This window comes from Choloepus didactylus, chromosome 9 (assembly GCF_015220235.1).
Source record: "Choloepus didactylus isolate mChoDid1 chromosome 9, mChoDid1.pri, whole genome shotgun sequence".
NCBI lineage: Eukaryota > Metazoa > Chordata > Mammalia > Pilosa > Megalonychidae > Choloepus > Choloepus didactylus.
In genome coordinates, this window is record NC_051315.1 from 72,122,284 (window position 1) to 72,148,438 (window position 26,155).

Genomic DNA, 26,155 nt, shown 5'->3' on the forward strand with positions numbered 1-26,155 from the left:
GTATTTGTTAAAAATAACGAAAATATCCAATAACCAAGTTCTGGGATTGACTGGCATGTATAGGTAAAAAAGAGTAAGATTATCTAACACCAAAGACCAAGAAGGGGTCAGCAGTGAGGGAAAGGTAAAAAATGGGAGTGTCCTGTCATCTTACAGTCAAATTAGAGTTTCTAAGAGATAGTGACTGATAACTCCAATACTGCTAAGACTTTAAAATGGTTGTGAAGTTAACCACTGGATTTCAGCAGATTTAGTTCATTGGCAGACTTGACAAAGCCACTTCAATGGAGTGATAAGGATAAAAATCTAACTGGAATAAGTTAAAGAGGGAAGATTATAAAGTGAAATATAGGAATACCTTGCTTTATTGTACTTTGCTTTTTGCACTTCATTTTTTTTTTTTTTTTTTTTTTTACAAATTGAAGGTTTGTGGCAAACCTGCATTGAGCAAGTATATCAGCAACATTTTTTCCAACAGCATGTGCTCACTTTGTGTCTCTGTGTCATATTTTGGTAATTCTCACAATACTGCACGTTTTCATAATTATTATATCTATTATGGTGATTTGTGATGTTACTATTTTAAATGTTTTGGGGTACCATGAACTGCATCCACATAAAATGGCAAACTTAATAAGTGTTGTGTGTGTGTTCTGACTGCTCCACTGAGGCCGTTCCCCATCTCTCTCACTCTCCCCAGGCCTCCCTATTCCCTGAGACACAACAATTTTGAAATTAGGCCAGTTGGTAACCCTACAGTGGTCTCTAAGTGTTCAAGTGAAGGAAGAGCCACATGTCTCTCACTTTAAACCAAAGCTAGAAATTATTAAGTTTAGTGAGGAAGGCATGTTGAAAGCAGAGACAGGCCGAAAGCTAGGTCCCCTGCACCAAACAGCAAAGTTGTGAATGCAAAGAGAAAGTTTTTGAGGAAAATGAAAAGTGCTACTCTAGTGAACACATGTACAATAAGAAGGTTAAACAGCCTTACTGCTGGTATGGAGAAAGTTTTATTGGTCTGGTAGAAGATCAAACAAGCCACAACATTCCCTTAAGCCAAAGCCTAATCCAGAGAAAGGCCCTGTCTTCAATTCTGTGAAGACTGAGAGAGATGAGGAAGCTGCAGAAAAAAAAAAACAAAGTGAGCAGAGGTTGGTTCATGAGGTGCAAAGAAAGAAGCCATCTCCATAACATAAAAGTGCAAGGTGAAGCCGCAAGCGCTAATACAGAAGCTGCAGCAAGTTATCCAGAAGATCTAGCTAGTATTTATGGAGGTGGCTACACAAAACAACAGATGTTCAATGTAGACAAAACAGCCTTTTATAGTATTGGAAGAAGATACCATCTGAAACTATCCATAGCTAGAAAGGAGAAATGAATACCTGTCTTCAAAGCTTCACAGGACAGGCTCAAGTAGCTGGTGACTTTAAGTTGAAGGTAACACTGTTATACCATTTTGAAAATCCCAGGGCTCTTAAGAATTATGCTAAATCTACTCTGCCTGTGCTCTATAAATGAAACAACAATGCCTGGATGACAGCACATCTGTTTACAACATGATTTACTGAATATTTTAAGCCAACTGTTAAGACCTACTGTTCAGGAAAAAAATAGTACTTTCAAAATATTACTGCTTATTGACAATGCACCAGGTCACCCAAGAGCTTTGATGGAGATGTACAATGAGATAAATGTTGTTTTCTTGCCTGCTGACACAACATCCATTCTGTAGCCCATGGAACAAGGAGTCATTTCACCTTTCAAGTCTTATTATTTAAGAAATGTATTTTGTAAGGCTCTAGCTGCCATAGATAGTGATTCTGCTGATGGATCTGGACAAAGGCAATTGAAAACTGTCTGGAAAGGAATCACCATTCTAGATGCCATTAAGTACATTTGTTATTTATGAGAGGAGGTCAAAATATCAACATTAACAGGAATGTGGAAAAAAGCTGATTCCAACCATCATGGATGACTTTAAGGGGTTCACAACTTCAGTGGAGGAAGTCACTGCTGATGTGGTAGAAACAACAAGAGAACCATAATTAGAAGTGGAGGCTAAAGATGTGACTGAATGGCTGCAATCTCATGATAAAAGTTGAATGGATAAAGAGTTGCTTCTTACGGATGAGCAAAGAAAATAATTTCTTCAGACGGAACCTACTCCTGGTGAAGATGCTGTGAACATTGTTGAAATGACAGCAAAGTATTTCAAAAATGATATAAACCAAGTTGATAAGCAGCAACAGGGTTTGAGAGGATTGTCTATGATTTTGAAAGAGGTTCTCCTATGGGTAAAATGCTATCAAACAGCATCATATGCTACAGAGAAATCTTTCATGAAAGGAAGAATCAATCAATGAGGCAAACTTCCTTGTTGTCTTATTTTAAGAAATTGCTATGGCCACTCCAACCTTCTGCAACCACCACTCTGATCATTCAGTAGCCATCAACATCAAGGCAAGACCTTCCAACAGCAAATAAGTTAATGACTTGCTGAAGGCTCAGATTATTGTTAGCATTTTATAGCAATAAAGTATTTTTAATTAAGGTACACACATTGGTTTTTTTAGGCATAATGCTACTGCACACTTAATAGAATACAGTATAATGTAAACATGACTGTTACAAATACTGAGAAACCAAAATTTCATGTGACTCACTTTATTGCGATATTCCCATTATTGTGGTGGTCTGGAACCAAACCCATAATATTTTCGAGGTATACCTGTAGTCTACTTAGTACACTTTAAAGAATTTTACTATTAAGGGGAGGAGAGAGATGGGGTAGTGGCTGGAGGAGTCAAGAGAGGGCTTCTTGAAATGGGAGATATTAAAGCATGTTTTTGTGTGATGCAAATATTTGAGTGGAGTAGGAGAAATTAATGATGCAAGAGAGGAAGAATATAACTTTAGCAGTATTCCTTGAGTAATGGAAAGGGAATATTGAAGGTATGAGGAAAGAGAAGCAGGTGTGAATAGTATTCTGAGAATGTTTGAAAATGATTTTAACAGGAAAACAGAGTAGATCTTTCAGAAAATTTTGAGCCCACTTGAGAACTGTGGTTTAAAAAAATTAAAGTGAAATCACTCATCATGGCTGTATATTTTTTGTCAGTTGTGTTTATCTAGCTGGGATTATGAGTTATAATTATAGGAAGTTGTGTTTCAATACAATTGGAGTTTTACCAGGTGAAAGGAGAAAATGGAAAAAGAGTTGGGAATATTGGCAAGAAGTCTACAGTGAGGAGTCACTACCTTTAACCTGGGTAAGGAGGAAAGTGAGGACATGAAGGGGGAGCTTACAATAAAGAAGTAGTAAGATTGATGGATTTAAGTACTTTTGGGAATGAAGAAGTTTGCAAGGCTGAATAGGTAAGTGAGCGTGGAATTGTATGCTAGAAAGGTTGTCCAGATATTGGTAAAGAATGAGTCTTGAGTTAGACCATAGGAATGGAAATAAGCAAGTCAACAAATTGAGGGGCCTGGATGCATGTGGCATAGGCCAACTTTCTAGAGGCTGAAATATTCAAGAATAAGAATAATTTTATGAGTAGTGATATAGAGAAAGGGAGGTAGGGAGGTGCTACAGTCTTCACAGGATCTGGTATGTTCACAAGGTACCAAAAAGAAGTAGAATTGATGTAGTCTAATGGTAGGTACTTCCAAGGTCCTAGGTGTTTTACTAGCAGCTGAAGTTCTGTAGCTGTGTTTTAAATCTAATTGAGGCTGTGTCAAAGTTGAGGGTGAGGAGGATACGGGACACTGACATATGTAATCAAACTTCATGGACTTTCCTTGAATTCTGCTAATAGCAATACTGTTGCCAGTGTAAGAGTGGATTTACCAAGAAAATTCATAATCATTATCTATCTATCTATCTATCTATCTATCTATCTATCTACCTAATCTGTCATATTCCAGCATGCCATGTCCTGAGCAGAAATGGACTTGCAAATAACCAGACAACAGAATGCCAGTGATTCTCAATAACTGTGTCTGCCCAGAATTGTCCCAAACTAGATTTTATAATGCTCAAAGTGTGCCATTTCTGTTGGATTAAACATTGTCCTACACCTGCCATTGTTTAAAATCCAAATATTCCTGTGTGGGAGTAATTCTCATCTTATTTTCCTGTAAATGTCTTGAGTTTTGGAAAGATGTATATAAAGCATTTAGAACAATATAAAATACTGAAGAGATGGAATAAAAGCCAAATTGACAAAATCATATAAGTGATGAGACCTAGTAATGGCCTATTCCATACCTGCTCCCATGCAACTGGTCTCAACCTTCCTGACTGTTCTTACTTTAAATTCAGGGCCACAAGACCTCCAGTGGGTACTCAATGCTGCCTGACAAGCATACTACCTTTCCTTAGTTCATTCACACTTCCACTCTCTTAGAGGACTGTTTCACAGCATCACCAATCCCTACAAATCTCCAAGAGATGTCCCCCATCCTCACTCTTATCTAATGACCTTGTTTCCTACTTTGAGAAAATTGAAGCCATAAGAAGAGTCTGTGGAATGAGGTCTTCCCACTTAACCACATAAGCACCCCTATAGCCTGCTATGCACCTGTTATTATAGTGAACTACTTGTGTCCCTCCATTTGTACCATATATCCATCCCCACCCCTGTATTTCTCTGGAAATTTTCCTTGGGTCACCAGTTACCCAACCTCTAGAGGATCATACCCATCAGTATGCAAACATATTTTTTCCAGGTTAAAAAAAATTCCCTTTGTGATGGAAATGTTTATTTGTTTCATGTGTGTATACATACGTCAAAACTGATAAAATTATACAGTTGGAAAATGTACAGTTTACTATACTTCAATTATACCTCAAAGTAGAAAGACATTGCTTTGGCCCCACTGTTCCTACCAGCTAATACTCAATTTCTCTGCTATCCCATGCAGCCAAACTCTTTGAAAGCATTGGCTATGTTTACTGTCTCCATTTCTTCTATTCTCATTTTTCTTAACCCCACTCCAATCAGGCTTCCATTCCTTATCATTTCACCAACACATAGCTGTCTTGGTAATGAAGGACCTAATTATTGCTAAATCCAAGAGTCAAGTCCCAGCCCTCATTTTACTTGACCTCTTAGCTTAGCTTTTGACACAGTTGATTACACCATCTGTAATTATACCCTTTCTTCACTTAGTTTGCAGGCACTCGCATGCCTGATTTTCCTCCTACTTCATAACTCCTGGATAGTCTTCTCTTCTCCATGACCCCTAATGTTAGAATGCCCCAGGGCTAAGCCCTTGAACAACTTTTCTTCTCTCCTCACTCTTTTTCTTAGTGATCTCTCACAGTCTCCTGGCTCAAATTCTGTCTACACAAGGATAACACCCACATTTATAACTCATCCCAGAACTCTCTCTTGTATTCCAGACACATATATCCATCTGCCCACTAGGCATCCTCACTTGGATATACATTTAGCCTGTCCAAAATTGAACTCCCAACTTGCTGCATACAAGTTTTCCCTATTTAGTTTATGGTGATTCCATTCTTTCAGTTACCCTGGCCCAATTTTGGCACTGTACTTGGCTCCCTTCTTTTTCTCATACTGTATATCCAATTTGTCACCAAATATTATTGGATCCATATTCCAAATATATGCAGCATATGACCACTTATCAACACCTTCTTTAATACTACCCTTTGCCTCAATCTATTCTCAATATTGCATCTAGAGCAACCCTTGGAAAATAAATCAGAAGTTGTTACTCCTTTACTCAAAAAAATCCTCCAATATCTCCCCAGAAAAACTGCTGAAACTCATGCAATATACAATATTCAACATGATCAACCCTCTCCTCTGTCCTGCTGGCATTCATTTCTCTGAGTTTACTCCTGCTACTCCCCATCACTCACCTCACTGCTAACACCCACCCTCATTGCTGCTCTTTGACCATACTGGGCATGCTCCAGACTTCAAGCCTGTGCAATTCTTGTCGCCTCTGCCTGGGACAGTCTTTTCTTAGATAGCTCCATGACTCATTCCTACCTTCTTAAAGTCTTTGCTCAAATGTCTCCTTTCCAGTGAGACTTCCTCTCATAATCCTATTTAAATTTATACTTCATTTTCCTAGAACTCCAGATTCTCCTTTTCCCACTTTTTCCCCACAGAATTTATGACTTCTAACACATATATATATATATATAATTTATTTCCCTCTAGATTGTAATTTCCCAAGGGCAGAGATTTTTTTCCTTTTATTCCCTGATGTATCTCAAACTCAAAACACCTCCTGGCATATAGTTCTTCATATAAAATCTGAGCAAATGTTATGTATCAAGGTATGATTTATAATGACCAAAGTTTGAAATAATATGTTAAGATTTTGAAAATATGGCAAATTTTTATTAACATTCCCTAAGATTTTAGAACATGGAAAATGGCTCAGATACAACATAAAAGTTATTGAAAAGTAGCTTACAATATAACAAATATGTTATGATTCTGATTTTGTGAAAAATTAATATGTTACAAATCTGTCCGTGTGCATATATCTGAAGAGACAGAATAGCCAAATGCTCCAAACAAAACTTAAGTTTTAACCAGACTTCCCTAATGCAGTTCTTTACCGATTCCCTGTGTGACCTTGTACTCCCTACTTAAAGTACTTCATTGCTCTATGACTCATTTTCTTCATGCATTAAATTGGGCTAAAAGTAGTACCTACCTCATGGGGTTTTATCAGGATTAGAAAAGCTAATGCAAATAAAGAATTTATAGATATAAATTTGTAAATGTTTTATGTATTATTTCATTTAATCCTCCTAAAAGATCCTAGAACTTAGATATAATTATCATTTAGAGATGATATATTATGCTTAAAGAAGTTAGGTCGTATTTTCAATGTTAGAAAATAGGTAAAACTTGGATTAGATATCAGCTATCCCTAATTTTGCAGCCTATGTTTTTAAAACTCTGATATTATAAACATGATAAAAGAAACATATATTTCTGTAGTTGGAAAAAAGGTTGTTTATAAAGAAACATTGCTCACCAAATATGTGATTAAAACACAGAAGGACAGATGTTTGAGAGGTTTAGCTCTCAACAGTCCCTTGTTTAATTCAAGGAGTACAAGAGCAGGGACACCAGCAGGCGGCCTTCTTGCCCCCACCTGCAGAGGTCACTGCAAGTTGCCACTTACTTCTGGCCAGAATGAGTCTCTCATTCTGGCCAGAGCCAGCCTCTTGGCAGACTCTTGATGGTTACCCAGAGTCAGGTGAATTGGGGATATTTGTATTCAATAAAAAGCATAGTTAGAGTGACATATAAAACTAGAATACCAATTTGTTAATTCAAAATAAGAAATATTACTGTCAGGTAGAGAAGACAATATTAGTCTGGTCAGGGTACTAGTGAGATAGCTCTGTTGTTATCAGAGGATCTCTCCGGTGAGCTTAGAATCAGAGCTGGATGATTTGGTTATGTGATTATATATTGACATCAGGCTACAGTAGTCTGTAGTGACCACTGCTTCAAGAGGTAACTACCCTGCCAGAAGGACAGGGCCTTCTAAAATGCTAGCACAGTACCTCCTCTGGACACATTATAAAACATGCCAGTATTTTCCTCTGTGGCTATAAATGCAACACACCTTTTGTTATTTTATTTTTAATGTTTTCAAGGCTAACCACTGACTCCTGCTGATGGATGCATTTTTAAAATTTTAGATGTGGCATTGTGTTCAGTCAATTGCAGTCAAATCTTACAGGCCAGGAAGCCATTCTGTCTCTTTCTAAGGTGAAATCGCCTAATGCCATTTAGCTCCATTATGTGTGGGCTTAAAAATTTAACTCTATTTCCAGGCTAATGTGAAATGCATTCACTTCAGAAGAATACAGTGGTGTTAGAAGGGCACGTTACTGTAGGGAGCTAAAGAGGCACTCAGTCTATCAAACTGATTCTCATCCTAGGCTGAGCAGAATCTTCACAAAATTAAAACAAAATATATCATCTTGCCTCAGAATTACTGATAAAGATGGGATTTGATAGATGATCTCAGATTTTTCCAAAATTGTTATTCAAACTGATAATTCTAATGATAGTGTATGTTCTAGTTTGCTAATGCTGCGGAATGCAAAACACCAGAGAAGGATTGGCTTTTATAAAAAGGGAGTTTATTTGGCTACACAGTTACAGTCTTAAGGCTATAAAGTGTCCAAGGGAACACATCAGCAATCGGGAACCTTCACTGGAGGATGGCCAATAGCGTCCGGAAAACCTCTGTTAGCTGGGAAGGCACGTGGCTGGCTTCTGCTCCAAAGTTCTGGTTTCAAAATGTCTTTCTCCCAGGATGTTCCTCTCTAGCAAGCTTGTTCCTCTTCAAAATGTCACTCACAGCTGCACTGAGTTCCTTCTCTTTGAGTCAGCTCATTTACATGGCTCCACTGATCAAGGCCCACCCTGAATGGGTGGGGCCATGCCTCCATGGGAATATCTCATCAGAGTCATCACCCACAGCTGGGTGGGGCACATTCCAAGCAAATCTAATCAGCACCAAAACATCTGCCCCACAAAACTACATCAAAGATAATGGCATTTGGGGGACACAATACATTCAAACTGGCACGGTGTGTAAGAGTATCTCCTCTCCTACCTTCTCTTTAGTATTTGCTACTAAAACTTACATGTCAGCTTTACTCTTGGTCAACAGCTTTGTTAAAATATATGAAAGGTAAAAACATATGTGAAATATACAGTTTCTTATGAATGTCACATAACTGTGTTGTCTCTGTGCCATGTATAATGAAGAGAGAAGGGTATTACGCATTTATTCTTCTGCAGAGAAATGCTTCAGCAAGTAAGGCCGAGTTAAGCAAAATGACCATGTGTTGATTTGCGGTTTATACTAACTGATCAGTCAATATATTAGAAGAGAGATTATCTGTAGAATGGGACAGATTTAAGGTGAGTTCAGGACATATGTTTTTATCTTTGGAATGAAATCATTATGTCACTTGATCTCTATGGAAACACAGTATATTAAAGTATAGCTTATTTATTATAAATGAGTGACAAGAGGATTAAGCAAAATACAGTGCATGTGAAAGCATTTTAGGAAATGCAAAACCCATTTTCAATCTGAGGGATGATGGGACTTTACTGAGGGACCTTGCTATACCATATTATAGGTTAAATTATGTTCAAGTATAGGAAAAGTTGGAGCATCAATACCCAAGAAGCCATTAGGAAGCCATTTTCCTACTGCCATGCGTTTCTACATAGCAGGCCATCAGAAAACTGTTATCTGTTACATGTATTTGGCAAATAGCTTTTGCATATAGAAATCGGGTTTGTTGTTTCCCTTGATTTAACAAGTCTATCATTAATAAATGCCTGCTCCTAGTTGGAGCCCTTCTTTCCTCAATTTGGGGAACTCACAAAATTCCCTAGAGGACTTCAGAATGATTTCTTTTTTTTTTTTTTTTAATCCTCATTTTATTGAGATATATTCACATACCACACAGTCATACAAAACAAATCATACTTTCAATTGTTCACAGTACCATTACACAGTTGTACATTCATCACCTAAATCAATCCCTGACACCTTCATTAGCACACACACAAAAATAACAAGAATAATAATTAGAGTGAAAAAGAGCAATTGAAGTAAAAAAAAACACTGGGTACCTTTGTCTGTTTGTTTCCTTCCCCTATTTTTCTACTCATCCATCCATAAACTAGACAAAGTGGAGTGTGGTCCTTATGGCTTTCCCAATCCCATTGTCACCCCTCATAAGCTACATTTTTATACAACTGTCTTCGAGATTCATGGGTTCTAGGTTATAGTTTGATAGTTTCAGGTATCCACCACCAGCTACCCCAATTCTTTAGAACCTAAAAAGGGTTATCTAAAGTGTGCGTAAGAGTGCCCACCAGAGTGACCTCTCGGCTCCTTTTGGAATCTCTCTGCCACTGAAGCTTATTTCATTTCCTTTCACATCCCCCTTTTGGTCAAGAAGATGTTCTCCGTCCCACGATGCGAGGTCTACATTCCTCCCTGGGAGTCATATTCCACGTTGCCAGGGAGATTCACTCGCCTGGGTGTCTGATCCCACGTAGGGGGGGAGGGCAGTGATTTCACCTTTCAAGTTGGCTTAGCCAGAGAGAGAGGGCCATATCTGAGCAACAAAGAGGCATTCGGGAGGAGGCTCTTAGGCACAACCATAGGGAGGCCTAGCCTCTCCTTTGCAGCAACCGTCTTCCCAAGGGTAAAACCTATGGTAGAGGGCTCAACCCATCAAACCACCAGTCCCCTATGTCTGTGGTCATGTTAGCAACCATCGAGGTCGGGTAGGCGAATACCCCTGCATTCTCCACAGATTCCTCAAGGGGGCACTACATCTTTTTTTCCTTGTTTTTCTTTTTTTTTTTTTTAACTTTCTCTTCTTTTTTAAATCAACTGTATGAAAAAAAAGTTAAAAAGAAAACAAACATACAATAAAAGAACATTTCAAAGAGACCATAACAAGGGAGTAAGAAAAAGACAACTAACCTAAGATAACTGCTTAACTTCCAACATGTTCCTACTTTACCCCAAGAAAGTTACCTAATATAGCAACATTTCTGTGAACTTGTTCCTACTATATCCATCAGAAATTAACAGACCATAGTCATTCCTGGGCATCCCCAGAACGTTAAATAGCTTATCTGTTCTTCTTGGATTATTGTTCCCCCTTCCTTAATTGCTCTCTATTGCTAGTTCCCCTACACTTCTACATTATAAACCATTTGTTTTACATTTTTCAAAGTTCACATTAGTGGTAGCATATAATATTTCTCTTTTTCTGCCTGGCCTTATTTCGCTCAGCATTATGTCTTCAAGGTTCATCCATGTTGTCATATGTTTCACCGAGATCGTTCCTTCTTACTGCCGCGTAGTATTCCATCGTGTGTATATACCACATTTTATTTATCCACTCATCTGTTGAAGGACATTTGGGTTGTTTCCATCTCTTGGCAATTGTGAATAATGCTGCTATGAACATTGGCGTGCAGATATCTGTTTGTGTCACTGCTTTCCGATCTTCCGGGTATATACCGAGAAGTGCAATCGCTGGATCGAATGGTAACTCTATATCTAGTTTTCTAAGGAACTGCCAGACTGACTTCCAGAGTGGCTGAACCATTATACAGTCCCACCAACAATGAATAAGAGTTCCAATTTCTCCACATCCCCTCCAGCACTTGTAATTTCCTGTTTGTTTAATGGCAGCCATTCTAATCGGTGTTAGATGGTATCTCATTGTGGTCTTAATTTGCATCTCTCTAATAGCTAGTGAAGCTGAACATTTTTTCATGTGTTTCTTGGCCATTTGTATTTCCTCTTCAGAGAACTGTCTTTTCATATCTTTTGCCCATTTTATAATTGGGCTGTCTGTACTATTGTCATTGAGTTGTAGGATTTCTTTATATATGCAAGATATCAGTCTTTTGTCAGATACATGGTTTCCAAAAATTTTTTCTCATTGAGTTGGCTGCCTCTTTACCTTTTTGAGAAATTCCTTTGAGGTGCAGAAACTTCTAAGCTTGAGGAGTTCCCATTTATCTATTTTTTCTTTTGTTGCTTGTGCTTTGGGTGTAAAGTCTAGGAAGTGGCCGCCTAATACAAGGTCTTGAAGATGTTTTCCTACATTATCTTCTAGGAGTTTTATGGTACTTTCTTTTATATTGAGATCTTTGGTCCATTTTGAGTTAATTTTTGTGTAGGGGGTGAGGTAGGGGTCCTCTTTCATTCTTTTGGATATGGAGCTCCAACTCTCCCAGCCCCATTTGTTGAAAAGACCATTATGACTCAGTTCAGTGACTTTGGAGGCCTTATCAAAGATCAGTCGGCCATAGATCTGAGGGTCTATCTCTGAATTCTCAATTCGATTCCATTGATCTATATGTCTATCTTTGTGCCAGTACCATGCTGTTTTGGCAACTGTGGCTTTATAATAAGCTTCAAAGTCAGGGAGTGTAAGTCCTCCCACTTTGTTTTTCTTTTTTGGAGTGTCTTTAGCAATTCGAGGCATCTTCCCTTTCCAAATAAATTTGATAACTAGCTTTTCCTAATCTGCAAAGTAGGTTGTTGGAATTTTGATTGGGATTGCATTGAATCTATAGATGAGTTTGGGTAGAATTGACATCTTAATGACACTTAGTCTTCCTATCCATGAACATGGAATATTTTTCCATCTTTTAAGGTCCCCTTCTATTTCTTTTAGTAGAGTTATGTAGTTTTCTTTTACATCTTTGGTTAAGTTGATTCCTAGGTACTTGATATTTTTAGTTGCTATTGAAAATGGCATCTTTTTCTTGAGTGTCTCTTCAGTTTGTTCATTTCTAGCATATAGAAACATTACTGACTTATGTGCATTAATCTTGTATCCCGCTACTTTGCTAAATTTGTTGATTAGCTCTAGTAGGTGTATCGCCGATTTCTCAGGGTTTTCTAGATATAAGATCATATCATCTGCAAACAATGACAGTTTTACTTCTTCTTTTCCAATTTGGATGCCTTTTACTTCCTTGTCTTGCTGGATTGCCCTGGCTAGCACTTCCAGCACAATATTGAATAACAGTGGTGACAGCGGGCATCCTTGTCTTGTTCCTGATCTTAGAGGGAAGGCTTTCAGTCTCTCACCATTGAGTACTATGCTGGCTGTGGGTTTTTCATATATGCTCTTTATCATGTTGAGGAAGTTTCCTTCAATTCCTACCTTTTGAAGTGTTTTTATCAAAAACAGATGTTGGATTTTGTCGAATGCTTTTTCAGCATCTATTGAGATGATCAATTGATTTTTCCCTTTTGACTTGTTACTGTGTTGTAATACATTGATTGATTTTCTTATGTTGAACCATCCATGCATGCCTGGAATGAACCCCACTTGGTCATGGTGTATGATTTTTTTAATGTGTCTTTGGATTCGATTTGCAAGTATTTTGTTGAGGATTTTTGCATCTATATTCATTATGGAGATTGGCCGGTAGTTTTCCTTTTTTGTAGCATCTTTGCCTGGTTTTGGTATTAGATTGATGTTAACTTCATAAAATGAGTTAGGTAGTGTTCCATTTTCTTCATTGTTTTGAAAGAGTTTGAGTAAGATTGGTGTCAGTTCTTTCTGGAAAGTTTGGTAGAATTCCCCTGTGAAGCCATCTGGCCCTGGGCATTTATTTGTGGGAAGATTTTTGATGACTGATTGGATCTCTTTGCTTGTGATGGGTTGGTTGAGGTCTTCTATTTCTTCTCTAGTCAGTCTAGGTTGTTCATATGTTTCCTGGAAATTGTCCAGTTCTTCTACATTATCCAGTTTGTTGCCATACAGTTGTTCATAGTATCCTCTTATAATTTTTTTAATTTCTTCAGGATCTGCAGTTATGTCACCTTTTTCATTCATTATTTTGTTTATATGGGTCTTCTCTCTTTTTTATTTTGTCAGTCTAGCTAGGGGCTTGTCAATCTTGTTGATCTTCTCAAAGAACCATCTTTTGGTGATATTTATCCTCTCTATTGTTTTTTTGTTCTCTCTGTCATTTACTTCTGCTTTAATCCTTGTTATTTCTTTTCTTCTACTTGGTTTAGGATTGGTTTGCTGTTCATTTTCTAGCTTCTTCAGTTGATCCATTAGTTCTTTGATTTTGGCTCTTCCTTCCTTTTTAATATATGCGTTTAGTGCTATAAATTTCCCCCTTAGCACTGCTTTTGCTGCATCCCATAGGTTTTCGTATGTTGTGTTCTCATTTTCATTCGTCTCTATATATTTAGCAATTTCTCTTGCTATTTCTTCTTTAACCCACTGATTGTTTAGGAGTGTGTTGTTTAACCTCCAGGTATTTGTGAATTTTCTAAGTCTCTGATGATTATTGACTTCTAATTTATTCCATTGTGGTCAGAGAATGTGCTTTGAATAATTTCAATCTTTTTAAATTTATTGAGCCTTGTTTTATGTCCCAGCATATGATCTATTCTGGAGAAAGTTCCATAAGCACTAGAAAAGTATGTGTATCCTGGTGATTTGGGATGTAATGTCCTGTATAGGTCTGTTAAATCTAATTCATTTATCAGATTGTTTAGGTTTTCAATTTCCTTATTGGTCTTCTGTCTGGTTGATCTATCTATAGGAGAGAGTGATGTGTTGAAGACTCCCACAATTATTGTGGAAACATCAATTGCTTCCTTTAGTTTTGCCAGTGTTTCTCTCATGTATTTTGTGGCACCTTGATTGGGTGCATAGACATTTACGATTGTTATTTCTTCTTGTTGAATTGCCCCTTTTATTAGTATGTAGTGGCCTTCTTTGTCTCTCAAAACATCCCTGCATTTAAAGTCTATTTTATCTGAGATTAATATTGCTACACCTGCTTTCTTTTGGCTGTAGCTTGCATGAAATATTTTTTTCCATCCTTTCACTTTCAGTTTCTTTGTGTCCCTATGTCTAAGATGAGTCTCTTGTATGCAACATATTGATAGTTCATTTTTTTTGATCCATTCTGCGAATCTATATCTTTTAATTGGGGAGTTTAATCCATTTACATTCAACGTTATAACCGTGAAGGCATTTCTTTAATCAGCCATCTTATCCTTTGGTTATGTTTGTCCATATTTTTCCCCTCTGTCTATTAATATCCTTTATTGTACCCATACCGAATCTCTTTAGTACTGAACCTTTCTCCAAGTCTCTCTGTCCTGTCTTTGTTTCTCTGTCTGTAGGGCTCCCTTTAGTATCTCCAGTAGGGCAGGTCTCTTGTTAGCGAATTCTCTCAGCCTTTGTTTGTCTGTGAAAAATTTAAGCTCTCCCTCAAATTTGAAGGAGAGCTTTGCTGGATAAAGTATTCTTGGCTGGAAATTTTTCTCACTCAGAATTTTAAATATATCGTGCCAGTGCCTTCTCGCCTCCATGGTGGCTGCTGAGTAGTCACTACTTAGTCTTATGCTGTTTCCTTTGTATGTGGTGAATTGCTTTTCTCTTGCTGCTTTCAGAACTTGCTCCTTCTCTTCTGTGTTTGACAGTGTGATCAGAATATGTCTCAGAGTGTGTTTATTTGGATTTATTCTATTTGGAGATCGCTGAGCATTTATGATTTGTGTATTTATGTTGTTTAGAAGATTTGGGAAGTTTTCCCCAACAATTTCTTTGAATACTCTTCCTAGACCTTTACCCTTTTCTTCCCCTTCTGGGACACCAATGAGTCTTATATTTGGACGTTTCATATTATCTATCATAACCCTGAGGTCCATTTCAATTTTTTCAATTTTTTTCCCCATTCTTTCTTTTATGCTTTCATTTTCCATTCTGTCATCTTCCAGGTCACTGATTCGTTGTTCAACTTCCTCTAGTCTTGTACTATGAGTGTCCAGAATCTCTTTAATTTGGTCAACAGTTTCTTTAATTTCCATAAGATCATCCATTTTTTTATTTAGTCTTGCAATGTCTTCTTTATGCTCTTCTAGGGTCTTCTTGATATCCTTCATATCCCGTACTACTGGTCTCATTGTTCATCTTTAGTTCTTTGAGTAGCTGCTCTAGGTGCTGTGTCTCTTCTGATCTTTTGATTTGGGTGCTTGGGGCTTGGGTTATCCATATCGTCTGGTTTTTTCATATGCTTTATAATTTTCTGTTGTTTTTGGCCTCGTGGCATTTGCTGAACTTGATAGGGTTCTTTTAGGGATTTGTAGACCAGTTGAAGTCCTTATCTCTAATTTATCAGATCTACAGCTTCGTGGAGTACACTTTCTCTAACTAACCAGCAGGTGGCGTCCACGAGCCACCTGTTCTCCACAAGCCAGATTCTCCCATGCTTAGCCTTTTTGGTGAGTGGGGGAGTGAGTCTTGTGGGGTCCCAATTGGTGTACCAAGCTTGCGTGTGTAGTTGGTGTTGCCTGCCCTGTATGTGGGGCGTGTTTCTGGGCAGTCAGGGGAGGTGGGGTGGCCTCTAACAATCAAATCTCCCTGATGATCCTAGAAGTTTTAAAGCTGCTGCAATAGTCTAATCCTTCAGTTCAGTCCTGCCACAGTTTGTCTCTGCCACTGACCCACAAGTCTTTGGTATTGGCGTATGGCTCCTGAGACTTGCAAGTGGGCCCCTCTTCCAGGCTGTGCACCCCCTGGTCCTCTGTTGAGGGATGACTGTGCTATGTCACAGGTGAGTGCCGTCCCCCCAGGGCAGTTCTGGGCTGCTGGGCTGTGTAGAGAGGCTCCCAGTCTGCTGCAATGATGGCTGAATTGGGCTTTGTTAATTCACACTGCTCCACCTTCCCAACTCTGGGACAATCAGCTGAGGTTGCAGGGAAGGCTAATGTCTACGCCCAGTTTTGTGGTGTGTGTCTGTTATTTGAAGCGCTTCCTTCACAGTGGGTTGTCTGGGGCAGCTCTGGGCTATGGGGCTGGTGATGGGCAGGAGTGTTTCCTGTCCACCAGGATGATGGCTGTGAGCGGACACCCCCCTTTTCTTGGGAAGTTGTGGTGTTTAGTGAATTTTCTCAGCCACTGGATTATTGCCTTTTGTCTCAGAGCTCTCTTAGTTCTGCTCTTGTCTTGACTTGCCCAAATTGCAAGTCTTTGAAGCTTTCTGTACTGGGCTTCTTAGAGTAATTGTTTTAGAAAAAGAAAAAAGGATTGAAAAAAAAGGGCCCTCCTCAGAGATCTAATGGGTTATTGAAATGCTAAGAGACAAAGCAATTAGGGCCATTAAGGAAAGGTCCACAGGGCAGAGAGATCAGCTTTTCTTCGGGATTTGCATATGAGCCTCAGGGCCTGAGCTCTGCCCTTCCCCTTTCTATGTTCACCAGAACTCCAAAAATCTTCCGCTTTTATTTTGGAGTTTTTCGTGTTGTTTTTTTTTCTATGCCTGTCTCCTCTCTGCTGGGCTGGCTGCTCTCAGATTCTCTGGTGTCTGGTCTCAGTCTATCTACGGTTGGAGTCTGGATCAGTAGAATGAGTTTCCAATAAGAGCTGCCATTGCAGTTCTCCCTTCTCCTTCCCGGAGCTGACAGCCCCTCCTCCCATGGGACTGAGCCTGGCAGGGAGGGGTGCGGGTCCCCTGGCCACAAAAACTTACAGATTTCGCTGATCTCAGCAGTTTCACATTTTCATGAGTGTTGTATGAAGTATGCCCAGTCAGATTGCTCTGTGGTGTCAAGTCCACGCAGTTCCTGGCTTTCTACCTACTTTCCTGGAGGAGTAACTAAAACATACAGCTCACCAGTCCGCCATCTTGCCCCGCCTCCCGTCCAGAATGATTTCTAAGGTCTAAATTATGTGGTTGTAAAAACACAAAAGAATCCATTTATATTTGCTACTCCCTATGTGAATTAGCTTAAAAATGTGGATTTGGGCCATGTGCCGGTTTGAATGTATTGTGTCCCCCAAATGCCATTATCTTTGTGGTTTTGTGGGGCAGAAGTTTTGGTGCTGGTTAGATTTGCTTGGAATGTGCCCCACCCAGCTGTGGGTGATAATTCTGATGAGATGTTCCCATGGAGGCATGGCCCCGCCCATTCAGGGTGGGCCTTGATCAGTGGAGCTATATAAATGAGCTAACTCGGGGGGAGAAAACGGAGTGCAGCTGGGAGTGATGTTTTGAAGAGGAGCAAGCTTGCTAGAGAGGAGCATCCTGGGAGAAAGCCGTTTTGAGGCCGGAGCTTTGGAGCAGATGCCAGCTGCCTTCCTAGCTAACAGAGGTTTTCCGGACGCCATTGGCCATCCTCCAGTGAAGGTACCCGATTGCTGAGGTGTTACTTTGGACGCTTTGTGGCCTTAAGACTGTAACTGTGTAGTGAAATAAACCCCCGTTTTATAAAAGCCTATCCATCTCTGGTGTTTTGCATTCTCCAGCATTAGCAAACTAGAACAGGCCACTTCTGTCGTTTGAAATCATAATTATTTTGTTGTAACTAATAGTACCCACACCAGGGCAAATCATTCAGTAGGACAGAGTGTCTCATTGTGGATTAATAACATCTCCATGTTAGTGAAATTATTAGTTCACACTGCCAACAGGGTTCCCTCTATAAACTGCTCAGAGATCGACATTTAACTTTGATTGAACATGTGCAGTGATGGGGAGCTCACTCACATGTTCATTGCTGGGCAGCAAAAACGTAGGAATTTTCTTCCTCATTTTGAGATACAATCTGTGCCTACCACATAAATGTCAGTCATTGATCCTATTCTGCCTTCAAAAGCTACACAGATTGATTGCATTGCTTTTCCCAGGCTTTTAGAAATTTGCTCTTAATTTTCTCTCTGTTAAATACTCCAGTTTCCTCTACAATTCCTCTCAACAAGGGATTTCATGAGACCACTTTTAATCCTGGTTACTCTCTTCAATGGTCCTCTCAAAATGCAAAACCCAGAACCAATATAATCTAGAAAAGGTCTGACCACCCATGGTAGAGAACCATTTCCCCTCTTAAACTGCTGACACTGTTATTGCCAAGAGTTCTGTTCTTAGAAACAGGTGACTCCTACTGAGTCGTGTTGAAATTGTGGTCACCTAAAACTCCTAACCATAATGAATCTAGGTTGCCCTCATTCTCTCAGCCCCATTTGCAGTCCTGGCTAGATCTGTGCCTGCTCCGGGATGCTCTTCACCAGGTGTGGAGCCTTAGCCCCTTTGCACATTGAGTGTTTTCTTACGTGCTCACTACCATTTGGTAGAGGAGAAGACATTCAGAATTTCATCAACACCCCCAGACCAATTTCTTTTCCTTCTCCTCCATAATTACTCAAATATCAGAAGAGTGCTCAAACAAAATTCAAACACAAAGTATATGCCTGTTTGAGGTGGAGAAGGGATGTAGAAAGAAAGAAATTATTAGCAGTTCTCAGCAGACATCAGACATTAGTCTCAGCATTACTTCATCTATAACCAAATGAGTATCACTGATAAGAAATAAGAAAGGTTGTCCTAAAGGCTATTTTAAACAAATTAACCAATCATCCATTATCCAACTTGGAAATGGCTAGTGTAAATTGCTTTGGGGATCAAAGAATCTGTGGTAGATGTTCTGCAGAAGAGCTCAGTGATAATGTCCCTATCTATTGTCTCATTAAAATTTTCTACCTGGAAGTAGTTTCTGTCATAATCAAATAAGGCTAAGAAAGAAAACTTCCAATGTTTATCCAAGTGAGTGATTTTACCTGAAAAAAAGGAATGACTTTCTTATATAACCTTGTGATCATTATTATTATAAAATGAATTAAATGTGGATCAGGGTAAGCAAGTAGACCTACACTCAAGTGTGGGAAAAGGTTGATTAATGTTTAGTAAGTTAGATATTTTAATGACTGATTTTTTTTCTTTTTATGTTCAACTACATCATATGGGCAAATCAAATTTGCCAGTAGGTCATAAACCCTCATTTAAAGAAAACTGTCTTGTACACAACTTCATTACTCCATAGTTTCCTTGTGGAAGAAAGTATGAGCTCTGAAATCACAGAAGCTTTGTAAATCCAGGGAGGCACAGACAACCTCAGCTCAATAAAGAATGGCAAGTTGCTTTAATATTTCAGAGGGAATTCCAAGACCCCAGATCCCAGGTTAATTGGTACTCTGGTACTCTGAACCAAAGATCGGGAGAATGATAGGAAACTGTATGTCAGCATCCAAAAATCTAAAGGTAAGAATGAGTTCAAGTCACCTAACAATGGAGATTTATAAGGCTATATCCTTATAACGTTATCTTCTCTGAGTCTGAATTTCACCATCCATGAATCTACCAACTTTGTGCCCAGGAGGCTTCAGTGACTCATGAGTCTGAGACCCTAGCACAGTGACTGGATGCTCAGTGACCTTTCTTCCCTTCCCCTTAACATGTAGACCTCTTTTTTTCCCCATGTAATTTGTAATTATATGAAATAAGTTCCATTTCTTGAAAAAAAAAATTCTACAATCTTGGGTCAACAGGAATTGAGTGATCCTTGTTTGAAGATGAAATTAAAGTATTTAAATATTATTACAACTGATCAAATATTTTTGCAAGATAATCCACTAAGACCAAGGAAATCATACTTTGCCAAATAGCATTCAGAAGCTTGCTGACTGCCGTACATGCAAATTCATACGTTTCTTGAGTCTTTTTGTTTCATAGCAAATAAGTAATGACTTCCTTTAATTTCGCAATTCTAACTGGAGTGTTTTTAAATAATACCGAGAAAAATCTTATAAACCAATTTTCTAGATTATAGAAAATGTATACTTTTTTTCAAGTATCAGTATATTCATGGAGTTTCAACTAGTATGCTATATTAACAGAATAGAAACAAGTGAAATGAAGGATAATTTTGAGTGTGGTGGTAGTATGCCTTCATATTTATACTCCCAATTTGAATTACTTTTGAAAAAGAATTGAAGGATACAGTATTTTGGAAGAGCTAAAGCCATATGCCAAATTGTTTGTTACGCCATTAATCCAAACAATCATTTAGGCAATATATGTTAATCAGCACCTACTGTTTGCCAGGCACTGTGCCTAGGACTAGAAAGGAAAACTACAGAATCCCTAACTTCTTGATGTTTGCTCTAATGAGGAGAAAGATATGTAAACAAATACAGTTCTATGATGTTAACTGCTACAAGAGAAGGTGTTCCAAGTGCAGTGGTGTAATACGAGAAAGATCAGCTAAGGCAACTTGGGGAATTAGGGGAGCCTTTACAGAGAGGTGAGCTGTGACCAGAAGGATGATGGGAGACTGCCAGGGAGATAAGCAGGACGTAAAGTTCTGGCAGTGATAACAGAATGAGAAAGCCATGGATGACGGAGGGAGCATGGAGTGGTCAATTCAGGGAATGAATATATTAGCCTTGTTAAAGCATAAATTACAGTAATGGGAGGAACACAAAGGCTGGCTCAGATTCCTAAAGAAGACCAATAATATTGTGACTTTTTTTTATTGTTTACAAGTTACAGAAATGGCACCCAAAGAAATTATAGGCCTTTTGTTTCTAGAGGTTTTAATGATTCTTGTTGTAATAGAGTTCAGGGATGCCAAAAGAAATATTCTAACTAAATGATAGATCTGTCAGAATACAATAGGAGCCTGTGAGCAGATTTTTAGTTAACAGGTTTTTAATAGGCTGTGATGCAATTCTTAATGGAGAAGATTTAATTATAAAAGATAGCCTGCCTCTAATGGAAATTTGGCTGGGTATGTTTCTATTGCTCAGTGAATTAAGAGGTTTATATAGGATTACATTGTTGAAATTCTTGGAGAAAAACACATACACAACCATGAAAACTTTCCACTCATTTTCTTTCTCTCTTGCAGCAAAGCAGTGAATGTGCCAGAAATAAATTTCACTTAAATTGAGCCTAAATTTTTATAATTTCAGGGGTTAAGCATCTGAAAGGCCAGAATGAAACAGCAGTCCCTGAAGAAGAAGAAGGCGTAAATGAAAAAGAGGAGAAGTGGGACCATTAATTACGGGTCTGCAGCAAGAAGGCTTCTTGGGAATAACAGAACTATTAACTTTTCTGACTATTCCATGGAACTCCACTGCTTGACTTCCAGAGCACTCCATCTTTGCACTTTACACTCATACAGTAGTAATACACCTTCTGGGAAGCCCTCCTGACTGAATTTTAGAACTAAGTACAAATTGTTCCATATTATTTATAATCAAAGAATAAGCATTTATTTTATGGTGATTCTTTTTTTAATGACTTAGAAATTTGCAAACATGTGAGTGTTGTAACTTTAATACCACCAGAGCTTAATCCCTAATGTCCTACTGATATAATTTGCCATCTAAGGTCAAATGTAAATAGCATCATTTTAAGAGTAAAAGATAAACGTTAAAACATTTAGCTATGACTGTGTGTCTGGGTTTAATGTAAAGAGAAATATTTAATGAAAAGTGGACTTTTAAGTTAAGATCAGCATTTATCAGCTCCGATATAAAGAATTACACAGTATTTATTTCAAAATGATGAAAATTTGAAAGCCCACATCATATTAGCCTTTAGGTATTAAACATTTCTTTCTCCCCAACAAGACATTAACGGTTACTTGAGGAATTATAGAAATCTCTTTATTTTCTAAACTGTGATAGATGTATTCCCTGGCATTTTCTCTGGTTATTAAGACAGATTATTAATCTAAAATAAAATATGCTAAATCCCTCCTCTCCGGCCATGACTTTATTTTTGCTATTACTTGAATAGTAGTATTTCTATTGCATCTTAACGAACTATTAGTATTTTATAAACCTGCTATGTCATAAAATAAGCTCCATTAATTCATGCATGTATTCACTCATTAATTAATTCAATGTCTTATTTTTTATGAGCTTATCCATAGGAAGGCACTCTGCTAGGGGTTATAAAAATGAAAGAAAGATAATTCCTCCCCTATAGAACTGGCAGAAAAGATAAAACGTAAGTATAAGGCAAGGTTTCTCCAAGACAGTATGTATTTATAGAATATGGCTTTTTGATTATTCAAAGTTCTGGCCTTCTGAACAATATTCATCAGTCATGGTACTTGAATGCAAAGTATCAATACCACAAAATTTAGTGGGGAGGGAAGAATGCCCAATTTGGTACCAATATTGATAATGCTAGTGAGGTTCAAATGTTTCATGGAAGAAAAAAAATGAAAAGATTTCTCAAATGCCAGTAAAGAAGGAAATTAAGACAGGGAAAAAGAAATCAAATGTGAAATCCTACTGTGGGATTTTTGATATATCAAGATTCAAGGCAGTAAAGTAAGAATCCAGAAGAGATAAAAATCACTTTTCTTAGTATATTTTCCCCAAGGAAATAAATGCAAAAATCATTGATGAATAGTACTACGAGGATGAATGTTACTCTGTTTCCAAACTTCTTCCTTGTTTCCTTCTGTCCTTCCTTCACTCTTCTCTCCCCTTTTCTTTCTGTTAAGCCAGTTTCTCCCAAAACTTTCCAGACTTTCCAGATCATCTGCTATGGCTGTTTGTTTGATTTCCTAAGTTTCTCTCTACTTAAAACCTGATTAAGGCATGTATTTGTTTTAAGCGATTTTGAAATATTTGTGTTTGGAAAACATCCCAACACCCCTTGAGCTTATCTGAGGCACCCTGAGGTACTAAAAAATAAAATTTCCCTTCCTTTTCATTGAACAGACACTTTTATAAATGTTTTTCAAAAGGATTCAGAGAACCAAAAAAGAAACCAAAGCTTTTGCTGATTTTGTAACATCATTTGGGGAAATAAACAGCATGGCTTCTGGATTCTGCTGTTCTCTACTCTCAAAACACAAAGAGATCAAAATTAAAAGCTCAAGTTTTTCTTGGGAATATACTGACTTTCTCAGAAATTTGAAGGAAACCAGCTGAGATAATGGCTTTTCAGTTTCCTTTTCATAAAATTATAGTTACAACAAAAAATTTTTCAGAAGATAACGTTTGACTGAATGAGCAAAATGTTCTGATCGAAACAAAACAAAAAATATATTTCCCAGACCATGTTTATAGTACAGTATAATAAAATGACTTGTAGGCCTTAAGTCACTCTGATTTGGGTTCAAATTCAACCTCTACCAGCTTTTAGACTCGGTTTTTCCATTTTTAAAATGGGACAATCATACTTATCCTACTGGGTTGCTGTGAGAATTAAATGAGATAAGATCTATAAAACACTTAGCCCAGCTTAGTGAGCATTCAATAACTGATGTTAATTGTTGTTGTTAGAGTTAGAAACTACCTTAAAAACCACCTTATCAAATGGGTGATACTCTTCAACATTACAGACAACAGACTGATTAACCTACACATTCCTGAGTAATTCAAGCTGTGCCCCAACCAACCAAAAATCTCTAATTGTTCTTCTTTATGTTAAACTCTCTCTCTCCCTTACAACTCCAACTCTTTTACTCCTTTCGTGTATCATAGCCATTCAGATACTGAAGAATGTTCTGATGTCATCTCCTAAGTGGTTGCAACTCTGGATTAAAACATCACCAGTTACCTACAAAACATTCTCATCATCCTGGCCACTTGCTTCTTCATTTGCTTATTGCTGAATCTAAGAAAGTTTCTGCCAGGTTGATAAGCTAGGGGTAATTTTCTCTTCCTTCTACACATGAGAAAATTAAAGCATAGAGGGTAGCAGGGCAGGACAGAATTCTAGGCCAAGGTTCTTTCTATTGTACAATAATTTTGTAATCCGTTTTTCTTTTCACAGTTGGCAAAAGCAAGTGTCTATAGAAAATATAAAATTCTAAATCTAATTTCTGTTTTAAAAATGTGTTCACCATCCACTTTGAACTGTAATTCAATCTATGCCAATGTTTTCTACATTGTGGAAAGTAAGTTGATTGTAGGTTGGCTAAGGACAAATTATTTTTATAGTTATAAATACTGTTATAATGTTTTAGAAAAAAAAATACACCTCCAGAAACCCCCACATCATGATTTTATAGCTACCGTTGCTCAGGATGCTGCAAGTTTAAAGTGTGACTATATTTAAAGTAAATTTTAAAAAGAATGTTAAACAAATACAGTAGAGGTGATGTCCAAATATTGCCTAGTAACTTAAATATTACAGAATTCACTGAATTACAATGTGGATTTATGAATTCATAAACAAACTACTTATACTGCATTAATTTTAAAAAGTCAGTCTATTTCTATCATCTAAAAAGGAAAACAGTTCAAAAAAGTCATTTAATAATAGAAAAAAGCATATCTTCCATCTACATTCAAATGTTTATGCTCACATGTAATTCTGAGCATTTGCTTTCCCTGAGGTATGGGAATAGGGGAAGAAATGCCCTTACTTATTTTCTAAGTCCTAATTCCAAAAACCAGTTCTCAACATCCAAGGAGGTATATTACATAATAAAAATATTTATGCTATTGAAATGCTCAATCTGTTGAAGAAACTATTAGATCTTATAACATTCTGAGAAACTCATGTATCAAAGGAAAAAAGAGCATTTGGAAAATGATGGATGACATCTTTAGTTTTAAATGATATTTTATGTAATTAAGGGCTAATCTTTGCAAACCTCCCAAACAAGTCACACTGCAATAGAGATAAAGGCATCTACTTTGCAATGCTGTGAGAATTTAATGAAATAACGTTCATGAATGCATAGGTGCCTGGCAGCATTTTATAGGAAGGCTACCCATTAAACACTGGAAAATTTCTTGACATTCAATTTGAGATGCTTTCACTTTGTGGATATAAACATCAGTGCAGCCACTCCTCTCACTTTATTTAATAATCTATTTTGTGCAGATAATGGAGACTTGGTCTAAAGAGGAAGATGAATGTGAGAATGAATTAGAGAGAAAAGCAGGTGAAGAAGGTAACTTAGAAGTTCGGAGGCTTAATTCTGGAAAAGTAGATTATGATCGTATTGGATTCATCTACAATTATTTCTTTCTCACTCTACAAACATGGCTAGCTTTATTTTTCCTTCCTTTTTTTCTGCCTTTTAGTATCAATGAGACTAATTTCAGTGAAAGAGCATAGCAAATCCCAGCAGTATATACCACTACCATGTTAGAATCCAAAAAGTGATACAATATTAGGGTATAGTCAACAAAATGATTCTTCATTATTATTCAGAACAAGTGTTAACTTGCAAAAGTAGGCAGTCACCAGAAGACTACCTGAAATACTGTGAAATAAACTTCTGAGTTTGCAGAGCACACTGCCTTGGTTTTATTTCCAAGGGGTGAAGTTAGCCTAGAGACTGTACAGTGTTTTGAGCTGGAAAAACCTCACTGCTCTCTGGTGTACATCTATAAGATGGGAAAAGTGAGGTCCAGAATTTTTGCTTAGATTTATACTTGGGAAGCTCAAAATTTTGTCAACTGTGAAAGCACTTGGCAGCAAATAATTAAAAACCCAGCAAACAGTGGCATAAAGGTATGTTTGTGTCATGCAGTAAGAAGTCCAGAACTGGAACACTGGCTCAAGAAACCAACAGATACCCAAGCACTTTTAGTATTTCCTTAACATTCTCAGAGCTGTGACCTCAGGGTCATAAGAGAGCTGCTATACCAGGCATCGGTCCTGTTCCAAGAGGAAGAACAGTGGAAAGGGAAAGGGAAAGAATCTACAGCAGTCAAGCAAAGCATTCCCAGAAATCTTCAACTAATGTCTCCTGGGCCACAACTGTGTCACAGGGCCACCTTTAGGCA

At 37.8% G+C, this 26,155-nt stretch overlaps 1 protein-coding gene across 3 annotated transcripts in view; it reads left to right on the forward strand.

Annotated features, from left to right (window-relative positions):
* The window catches only part of PPP1R1C (protein phosphatase 1 regulatory inhibitor subunit 1C), a 163,378-nt gene extending 138,075 nt beyond the window's left edge, over positions 1 to 25,303 (forward strand). The window contains exons 5-6 of one of the 3 annotated variants that reach the window (XR_005218864.1): positions 21,356 to 21,615; positions 25,245 to 25,303. Coding sequence is in view for 2 of the 3 variants with exons in the window: in XM_037850022.1 (XP_037705950.1) it covers positions 21,356 to 21,444 (89 nt within the window). In the remaining variant the exon portion in view is untranslated. Of the gene's footprint in view, positions 1 to 21,355; positions 22,141 to 25,244 lie in introns of those variants that run through there. The other 2 variants (XM_037850022.1, XM_037850023.1) reach the window with 2 other exon arrangements.
* Positions 25,304 to 26,155: the final 852 nt, after the last annotated feature.